At 33.4% G+C, this 10,619-nt stretch overlaps 1 protein-coding gene across 1 annotated transcript; it reads left to right on the top strand.

Moving 5' to 3' along the window:
* Positions 1-2,174: 2,174 nt before the first annotated feature.
* LOC131616280 (ABC transporter C family member 8-like) lies at positions 2,175-8,089 on the top strand. The gene is made up of 11 exons (XM_058887565.1): positions 2,175-2,330; positions 2,460-4,444; positions 4,618-4,938; positions 5,027-5,113; positions 5,243-5,842; positions 6,041-6,205; positions 6,357-6,651; positions 6,732-6,946; positions 7,033-7,402; positions 7,491-7,730; positions 7,812-8,089. Exons 1-11 carry the CDS (start codon positions 2,306-2,308, stop codon positions 7,916-7,918), a joined length of 4,410 nt encoding a protein of 1,469 aa, XP_058743548.1. The 5' UTR covers positions 2,175-2,305; the 3' UTR covers positions 7,919-8,089.
* The last annotated feature ends 2,530 nt before the right edge of the window (positions 8,090-10,619 follow it).

Genomic DNA, 10,619 nt, shown 5'->3' with positions numbered 1-10,619 from the left:
CCTTGATCTAGACGAGGAACCAGGCTCATCTGTCTGGACGAGTGCTCGTACTCCACCCCGTCCCCGCGTCGATGCCAGCTGCGCCGCCCGCTCGCATCTAGCCGACACTGTCTATGTCTCTCTCCCCTGTCTAATTCTAGCTGGGTTGCCTGTCATTTTCCTGAAACAATTGAAATCCATAAGCGAACATGTTAGAAGGCCAAACAATCAAGAAAATAAAAAAAAAACTTTCTGGGTCAACTTCGGAAGTGCATTTCCAAAATTGGTCAGGGAGGTGTTTTCGAAAATGCACTTCCGAAAACACCTGCGACACCATTTTTGCAGAAAACCCAAAAGCTTGCCCTAAGTGCATCAAAACCTCAATTTTCCTATCTAAACAACACCAGTGACATGTAATAACTTAAATGAACTACACTATAACACCCCTAATATCAATTTCAATTCTACATTGAAAGTTTAGAAAACTTACATATTTGAGATGTTGTTGGGGGTGCTTTAGAAGTAGTTTAAGAGCCTTTGGAGTAGCCTTTGATGGTCTTTGAATTTTCCTTTGGTGGTTAAGCAACTGGTACAGACGAATTTTTGGATTTTTGAATAATTTAGGGTAAATGATTTTGGGGGGAGGCTGTTTTGTTTAAACAACAAAAACGCACATTATTTCGGAAATGCATTTCCGAAATTTTTTTTTACGTAAAAAAAAAGGTGATTTCTAAAATGCATTTCTGAAATCAGTCTTTTTTTCAACTTGGAAAATGCATTTCCGAAGTAAGGGGCAATTACGAAATTTCGCTGAGGGTCACCAAGAAGATAGGGAGGTGGATAAAGAAATTTCCTTATTTTAGTTCTGGTTAAATAAATTTTATGTTGTCAATTGCGATTTAGGCATCTAAGAATTTTCTTAATTAAATATTAATTTTGAAAAGATTTATTCAAAAATCTTAAGTGATTAAAAATATAAATAAATGATTTTTTTTCTAAATATTTTCTTCACACTTCATTCTAAACGGTTCATACTCGTGAGTCAATGTGTTCATCCTAATCAATTTTATTTCGGCTGTACCTTCATGAGTAATTTGAAGGGTGTCTCCTATTTTTTATTGAGTTCGCCCCATAATTGATTACATAAGTCTCATACTTGATTAGAGGGAGATTTTTTTGTTGTATAATCGATTAACTAAGCATTATAATTGATTAAGCTTCGATTTTCAATGGTTTGGCTTAATCCATGAAGTTTTTTTTTTGAAATGCACTTCCATAGTTTTCTCAAATGCAGAAAACGCAAAAATGACAGAAAATGCGGGAAAAACGAAAATAATACAAAACACACAACTCATATAGGTGAATAAAGTACCTAGAAATTAGTGTAACTAATAACTACTTATATAGTAATGTTTCTTATCCAACATAATGTAACTATTTCGTAATGCAAGAAGAGAAAATAAAAAATATTTGGATTGAAAATTTTACCAAGTGGGTAGTTGAAGTAGAAGCATTTGTTTTGAATTGATGTTGAGAAGTAATTGATAACCACTTGAATTGATAAAGCACCTATAGGTATTAGAGAAACTTGAGAAATGATAAAAAAGTGATTTTACTGAAAATGAGGAAGATGGAAGGTCTGAGGAAGAAGGAAGGTTTGACGCGTAGTTGACTTATATCCGAGCTGAGAATATACTTTTGTAAGTTATTCGAAAATGCATTTCCTTAATTTTAACAAAATAAGAGTGTGTCTCACTTACGAATTGATAAAGTGTAGAATGGAGGATGCATCTAAAATGCATCTTCAAATTCTAAAAACACTTTTAGTTTTTCACAAGAATACATAGGATACGAAAAATAATGCTTTAAAGTAAAAATTAACTTACAAAAAATAGACTCAAATAAAACTAACTAGTTTTAACAATGTGATATAGTATATACATAGTTTTATGAAGGAAACACCTAGAAAAAAGTGGTTTGAAAAGATTTCAAAATAAGAAAATAAAATAGTCTATAAGCATGTTGTAGGGTGGATCAAAAACTTCCCATTATAGTACATTTTCTCTTCTTGATTCTTTTTTGTTGCTTGACCTTCTTTACCTCACCAAAAAAAAAGTTATCATATCATAGCTATTTAATTCATCAACTTTTATTTTTCTTTTCCAATTTTATATTTCAAATACAAAGAGAGAGAGACAGATAACCACATTTATGTATGACATAAATCCCCCCACCATGTATCAAATTATTACTGGTCCTTAAAGTCCAACCTTGCATAAATAGCCTTCTCTACAACAAAAGAAAATCATTGAACTTGTTCCAAGCAATGGCACACTTTTTGAGCTCACAAGGTACACATACTTTTTTTGATATATAATGCAACAATGAAAGAGTTCTTGCTCATCTAACTATACTTTTCTTTCTTAGCAAAAGCTGTTAAATCAATATATAGATTATGAATATTTCTGATGTTGAAACAGGTGTACTTTCATGGATTTGTGAAGGAGAAACCAACTTGCTATCTTTCTGTTTTCAAAGAAGCATAATTGATGGAATGAACATCATCTTCTTCTGTGTTTTCTATCTCTTTATGCTCATAAGTTTAATTAGAAAGTATCATTCAAACTCAAACCATCATGAAAACAATCAAAAGGATCGCATTATGGTGGTTGCATCAATCTGTTGTTTTCTTACTTGCATCATGTATTTAGGCACTGTTTTGTATGATTTCATCGATCGAGACGGAGAAGTTGATCATTTGAGTTGGATTATTAGAGGACTAACTTGGACCTCTTTTGCTGTTTCACTTCTCACTCAGAATAGTAAATGGATCTTGTGTCTAACTTCTGTTTGGTGGATTTGTTTGTGTGTGTTACTTTCTATTCTCAACATTGAAGCTCTTATGATAAATCATACTATTCCTCTCTTTGATTTGATTCCATGGCTTGTAAGTTTCCTTCTTCTCCATTGTGCTTTCAGAAACTATAGTTACTTCAACTCAGCGCGTTATCGAAAGAAAACCATGCTTGAAGAATCTTTGTTATGTGAATCTGAAAAGGAAAGTATAATTCAACCACAAACTGGACTAAACCAAGCCAATTTCTTTAACAGATTCACATTTTCTTGGCTTAATCCTTTACTGTCTTTAGGTTATGAAAAGCTATTAGTCCTTCAAGACATTCCTTCTTTGCCTAATGAAGATAAAGCTAACATTTGTTACCAAAAATTTGTTAGCACAAGAGATTCTTTGTTGAGAAGAAGTGGTTCAAGCTCAAACATTTCAAAGAATTTGCTTATTTTGACAATGTCAAGAGCTTTTTTGAGAGAGAATATTTATATAGCAATATATGCATTAGTTAGGACTATTTCTGCAGCTGTTGGTCCATTGTTGGTTTATGCTTTTGTAAGCCACGCGAGCCGCGAACTTAGCGAAGACGAGTACTTTTACGAAGGTCTTACTTTATTAGCGTGCCTTGTGTTCGTTAAATTTCTTGAGACAGTTTCTGAAAGACAATGGTACTTTGAATCGAGAAGGTCGGGAATGAGAATGAGATCAGCATTGGTGGTTGCAGTGTATGAGAAGCTATTGAATCTTTCGAGTTTTGGAAGGAAACGACACTCAAATGGGGAGATTGTGAATTACATAGCAGTTGATGCATACAGAATGGGAGAGTTTTTGTATTGGTTTCATTCAGGATGGTGCTTTGTGTTGCAAATTTTGTTATCTGTTTGTGTACTTTTTTGGGTTGTTGGTCTTAGTGCAATTCCTGGTTTGGTTCTTCTTGTCATATTTGGAGTATTTTTCAATGTTCCATATGCAAAGAAGATAAAAAATTGTAAGTCAGAAGTCCTTAAATCACAGGATGAAAGACTAAGGTTAACTTCTGAGATTCTTAACAACATCAAAATTATTAAATTACAAGCTTGGGAGGATAAGTTTATGAACATGATTGAGTCGATTCGCGATACCGAGTTCAAATGGTTGGCTCAGACACAGTTCACAAAGGCTTTCGGAGCTATTCTATATGTCTCTCCGTCAATTATTGGTGCAGTGGTTTTAATAGCATGCTACATCTTTAATACTGCGCCATTAAATGCTGCAACTATCTTCACTGTTCTTGCTACTCTGAAAAGTGTGGCAGAGCCAGTGAGGTTTATACCTGAGGCTGTTTCTGTCATTATCCAAGTTAAAGTGTCTTTTGATAGGCTCAACAGTTTTCTCCTTGATAATCAGACAAAAATTGGCTACCAAAAGAAGAGCATTTATGTTTCAAAAACTGGTAATTGTATTGAAATAGAGGAAGGTGATTTCAGTTGGGATGAGGAATCAGTGAAACCTACTTTGAGAGAAATCAATTTAGTCATCAAACATGGCGAAAAAGTAGCAGTTTGTGGACCAGTTGGAGCTGGCAAGTCTTCTTTGCTCCATGCTATCCTTGGAGAAATGCCTAAAATTTGTGGAACTGTGAGTTATGATCTTCAAGTATTTTTTTTTATGAGTATTACGCATTTTATAGAGACCGATTCTTGTTATATAAATATAATTCGACTTTAGTACCTCAAATGAGTATTACACACATATTAAACTTCTATTTGGCAATAATGTTGTTATCTTAATTGTAATGTGGTTGAAAGCAGGTTAAAATGCATGGAGAGGTAGCCTATGTTTCTCAAAATTCATGGATACAAAGTGGAACAATTCGTGATAACATACTCTTTGGAAAACCAATGGAAAGAAATAGATATGAGAGTGCAATAAAAGCATGTGCTTTGGACAAGGATATAGATGGTTTTAGCCATGGTGATCTTACAGAAATAGGGCAGAGAGGACTTAACTTGAGTGGAGGACAAAAGCAAAGGATTCAACTAGCTAGAGCAGTCTACAATGATGCTGATGTATATCTTCTTGATGACCCTTTTAGTGCTGTAGATGCACACACTGCTTCAATTCTATTCCATGTAAGAACATTCACATCTTTGAAGACTTTATGCTTATATGATAACATGCACATTCTATTTAATTTTTACTTGCGAATTTGGATTTCAGGATTGTGTGATGAATGCTCTCAAAAAGAAGACAGTCATCCTAGTGACACATCAAGTAGAGTTTCTGTCAGAAGTCGATAAAATTCTGGTAACATAGTACTTTTTGTGAATATGTTTGTAGATATATAATGAACAAATCATCTTCGTTGTCTGTCAAAAAACCACTATGTTCAAATATATATAATATCCGCTAAGCATATAGCTTTGCATTCTGTAGGTTATGGAGGGTGGAGTTATTACTCAAGCAGGAAGCCATGAGGAGTTGTTGACATCTGGAACAACTTTTGAACAACTTATGAATGCTCATAGAGATGCAATAGCTGTAATAGGTACTACAAATAGTCAAAACCAAGAAAAGCTTCAAGAAACAGATGAAGTTGATGGTCCGGTTATGATAAACAACAATGAAGAAATATGTGAGACAAGTATTGTATGTCAGCAGCTTACTGAAGAAGAATACATAGAAATCGGAACTTCTGGATGGGAACTGTATCTGGATTATATTATAATCTCAAAGGGAATGTTTCTTCAATTTTTAAGCTTAATAGCTCTGTTAGGTTTTACTGTTTGTTCAACTGGTGCATCTTATTGGATTGCTGTATCAAGTGAAATTTCAAGCATTGATAAAGGAATGATGGTCGTTGTTTACACTGGAATGTCAATTTTAAGTGCTGTTTTTGCTTACTTGAGGTCTATATTGGTAGTTCATCTTGGACTAAAGGCTTCTAAAGCATTCTTCTCAGGTTTCACTTCTTCCATTTTCAACGCTCCTATGTCATTCTTCGATTCAACTCCTGTTGGAAGAATTTTAACTCGAGTAAGTTGTATTATATATATGTCTATTACAATTTATATATATATATATATATATATATATATATATATATATATATATATATATATATATATATATATATATATATATATATATATATATATATATATATATATATATATATATATATATATATATATGAATTTCAAACACTAAAACTTCAATGTTTATGCTATGCAGGCGTCGTCAGATTTCGATACTTTGGATTTTGACGTGCCTTTTGCTGCAGTGTATGTAGCACAAAGCGCCGTTGTTGTTCTAACAGGAATTGCGATCATGACTTCTGTCACATGGCAAATTCTTATAGTTGCCATTATAACTGCAGTAACAGGATACTATATTAAGGTTGGTACAATTTCTTGTCTAAGTGAAATAATCATTGAATTGTTGATCATGAATGATTTACCTTATTATATAATGAACTATGTCAATTCTTGAAAGTTACCAGTTTTTGTGACAGTAAATAACAATTCATGTGTTCTTTCGTGTCATGAAGGAATACTATCAAGCGACTGCAAGGGAGCTAGTAAGAATTAACGGAACGACAAAAGCTCCAGTTGTGAGTTATACAACTGAGACATCAGCAGGAGTGGTCACAGTAAGAGCTTTCAAGATGGTGGACAGATTCTTCAAAAACTTCTTACATATAGTTGACACAGATGCTGCACTGTTCTTGCATACCAATGCTGCCTTAGAGTGGTTACAGTATAGAGTTGACATACTTCAAAATGTGATCCTTTTTACAGCAGCTTGTCTATTTGTGTTTCTTCCAATGGGGTCAATCGCTCCAGGTAACAATAAAATCACACTTTGTCATTAACAATAACAAGATCTTTGCATTTTTTACTATATTTTTTTTTGTTGCATTCAGGTCTTGTGGGTCTTTCGCTCTCTTATGCTTTGTCGTTAACAAGATCTCAGATGTATTACAACACATGGTCTTGTAACATGTCAAATTTCATCATCTCTGTGGAAAGAATCAAGCAATTCATGCAGATACCACAAGAGCCTCCAAAAATAATGGAGTATAATAGACCACCATCTTCATGGCCTTCAAAGGGAAGGATAGAGTTCCATGATTTGATGGTAGACAATTTCCATTGCTTGTAACTTTATTATTTTTACAACTTTTGTAGAGTTTGATGAATCAATATACATTATTCTTTTTTCAGATTCGGTATCGTCCAAATGCTCCATTAGTACTAAATGGAATCACATGCACTTTCAAAGAAGGAACTAGAGTCGGAGTTGTGGGAAGAACTGGGAGTGGTAAAACAACACTTCTAAGCGCGTTATTTCGTTTGGTGGAACCTACATATGGTGAAATACTTATAGATGGACTTAACATACGCTCAATTGGACTCAAGGATTTAAGAATGAAGCTAAGCATCATCCCTCAAGAACCAATTCTTTTCAGGGGTAGTGTCAGAACCAACTTGGATCCACTAGACCAATTCTCAGATGATGAGATATGGAAGGTCTTAGAGATGTGTCAACTCAAAGAGTTTTTATCAGGATTACCACATCTTTTGGACTCATCAGGTTATTGTGCTAAGACACAAACTACACATTATTCATTATACTAACAATCATGTGAAATATTTGATTAAGATTTTGTTTGATTCAACAGTAAGTAATGAAGGAGAAAATTGGAGCATGGGCCAAAGACAGCTGTTTTGCCTTGGAAGGGTCCTTCTGAAAAGGAATAGAATTCTAGTTTTGGATGAAGCTACAGCTTCTATTGATTCTACCACAGATGCCATTCTACAAAAAATAATCAGACAAGAATTTGCAGAGTGCACAGTTATAACTGTGGCTCACAGAGTTCCAACTGTCATAGACAGTGACATGGTCATGGTTCTATCTTATGGTATGTTGTTTTTTCTTTTATGCATAGTAAAAATTGTTTGATCCATAAATATATATTTGAGTTTATATGTTGTGATTGTAGGAAAACTGGTGGAATATGATGAACCTTCAAAACTGATGGAAGACAATTCTTCTTCATTCTCCAAGCTTGTGGCTGAATACTGGTCCAGCTGCATGGGGAACTCATAAAAATAATTAAAATATATCCAAAAATATGTTATGAAGGTTCATTTTCTTGAGATCAATAGTATGCTTCTCTACAAGAACCCTTAAAAAAATTATAAACTTTTCTATATCCACTTATTTGTTTGTGTTTTGTTGTATGTATATACTTTATTTATAACATTTGTTTTTATTGAATTTGCTTGTTTCAGTTTTATAATATATATATTATTTAAGTTCACCTAAGTTTCAATTTTAATATTGATGGAATATGTTTTTAAGTTTGAATTTCCAAAAAATTACTTTAAATTTTGATAGAAAAATATCACATTGAAATTGGTAGCTAGTTTTTGAGTTGGTTTTAAGTTTTAACTATGATGTAAACTTATATTTATATTTTAAAAAGTTGAATTGTTAAGTATTAAATTGTCTGAAAAAACATTGGACTAAAATTAAGTATTAGTGATGGTGAATTTTTTTCTATTCAGTTAGAAACTTTTAAGAGATAATGGTAGTATTGGTAAATGCTCAAATGATAAGAAATAAATCATTTTTAAGTTAAAATTGATTTCATTCCCCGCTATAGCAAGAATGATATAGGTAAGTTCTACTTGAAAAGAGGTCACAATACCATGTTTTCTAGGAATGCACTTAAATAAGTGCCCAACAAATCACAAAATACTCTTCCACAAATTGCAAGTCCAAGATTTCCTCGAGACATTCTGCCTATGTTACATTTAATTTAATGAGTTTGTGGAAATTTTTAATTTATTTGTTTAATGCAGGGGTAGAGGGGTCGACATCTGATATCATAATGTCTTAGGACATCTGATATCATAATGTCTCACGATTATGATTTATGTATTGATGACTACATATGCCCTTTGAGTTAGGTAGTTGTGTTGTAAATCAAATTTTTATGTCTTTAAATTTCCTGCCAAAGTTTATTTGAATGTCATGGAATTTGAGTTGATTTCTTTTGTGTCAAGTTTTTCAGATGATTAAGGCAATGATTGCAATAATAAAATTCTTGATCCGTGGACTCCAACCTCGATAAAGAATGTTGTATATGCTTATGAAGTTTGTATGATCAAGCCACATGCATAACAAGGATTTCAACTGCGTCCAAAATTTTAATGTGTGGCTGCAATTCAAGAACATGTGTTGAGGAGTTTCCAAGTCATAAGTGCAAAGGGAACATCTAGAAACCAATGTAACTCCCCTATTTCTAATATTTTCATATGTATGAATGATATTATGCATAAGTCTCCAAAATATGAGAGGTTTTAGAGAGATGCCAAATGGTTTTGGCCCAACTAACTTCTACATGATTAATTCTACGTCATTCATATGCATATTTAAATGTGAGTGTTTTATTGCTTAAAACTTTTCAAAGTTATGTGCTCATCAGGTTCATGAAGAGGAAAAGTGATATTGAGAATATCATATTGTACTCGCTGAAAGTATAATAGTGAAGAAAGTCTGCTCAACGAGGAATTGCGAGAGTCTTTGTGAGTTTTGCTTTGTGGAATTTGTGAGTGATCCTTCATGAATTATGAGGTAGATATATTTATAAGAGTCCTCGTGGGCTGGGTTCAGCCCAATAATAGTTCTTCTCCTTTTTAGGGAATATGTGGCATTATAGAGGAGCAGTTTCCTTCTTTATTGGAGAAATGGTTTCTTCCCCATGATCCGGTCAAAGTTGTTAGTCTCTTCCCATATCTCTCAAGTCACATACAAGTTGGAATAGATAAATGATAGCATGTTGGTCAGTCGACCATACCCACTTCGTGCGACCAGGCCCAATTTGGAGACCAGGCCCAATTCAGGCGACTGGGTCCGCTTCGGCCGTTTGCCAATATTGTTGTATTTGGTTTGGATCGTCTTATCATGAGTCGTCCCTTTTTAGGCCTAATAAAATTATTCCATACTATAGTCCCTCAAGCACGAGGCCTTGGAAAAGGGCGAAGATCTAATCCAGGCATAAAGTAATTTATTTCGTAGCCGGACTTAGACAGTCAAATCCCTCAGGTGAGACTTAGATAGTCGATTTCCTAAAGTGATGCTTGTGCCAAGTTCAAGAAGACAAAGAATCAACCCCGCCTAAACTTAAGCCTTTTGATGTTTTTAGTTTACCTTTTAACAATTGTACTACCGTCCTTTGTAGGCCTATTTTATAACCACATCCTTTGTGGTTTAATTAGAACATTCATGCTTTATGAAGAATTGATCACGAACCAATAAGAGATTTTAAAATGTTAATCTCCAAAAGCAAACAAGGTTATTTCTTGAGAGAATCACACAACAAGAACAAAAGCACTAACCCACTAGTACAAACAAACTTTCATTAATATTTCTCACCCCTCTTGACGCTAAGGCAACTTTAGTGAAGAATAAGAAAATAAAGAAGAAGAGAGTAAAAATATAATATACTTTCAATTTCTAAATTTGATGTAAGATGAAGTGTGGAGAAACTCTCAATTTTGAGGAGAATATTTTACTCAAAAACTCTTAATCAGTCAGGTGATAAGGAAGATTTTTGAAATCTGCAGTCACTAATCAGTTAGTAAAAATAACAAAATCTATAATTTGAATTTGATAAAACATAATAGTCTAGTTATATATAAATATACAGAGTGGCAACAAACTATTTATTATTAGAAACAACTCTTATATATTTTTAGCTTAAATTTAAAAGAAAGATTAAAAACAAGTGATACTTAATATT

Source organism: Vicia villosa, linkage group LG7 (assembly GCF_029867415.1).
Source record: "Vicia villosa cultivar HV-30 ecotype Madison, WI linkage group LG7, Vvil1.0, whole genome shotgun sequence".
NCBI lineage: Eukaryota > Viridiplantae > Streptophyta > Magnoliopsida > Fabales > Fabaceae > Vicia > Vicia villosa.
This window is presented reverse-complemented; position numbering and strand designations above follow the sequence as displayed.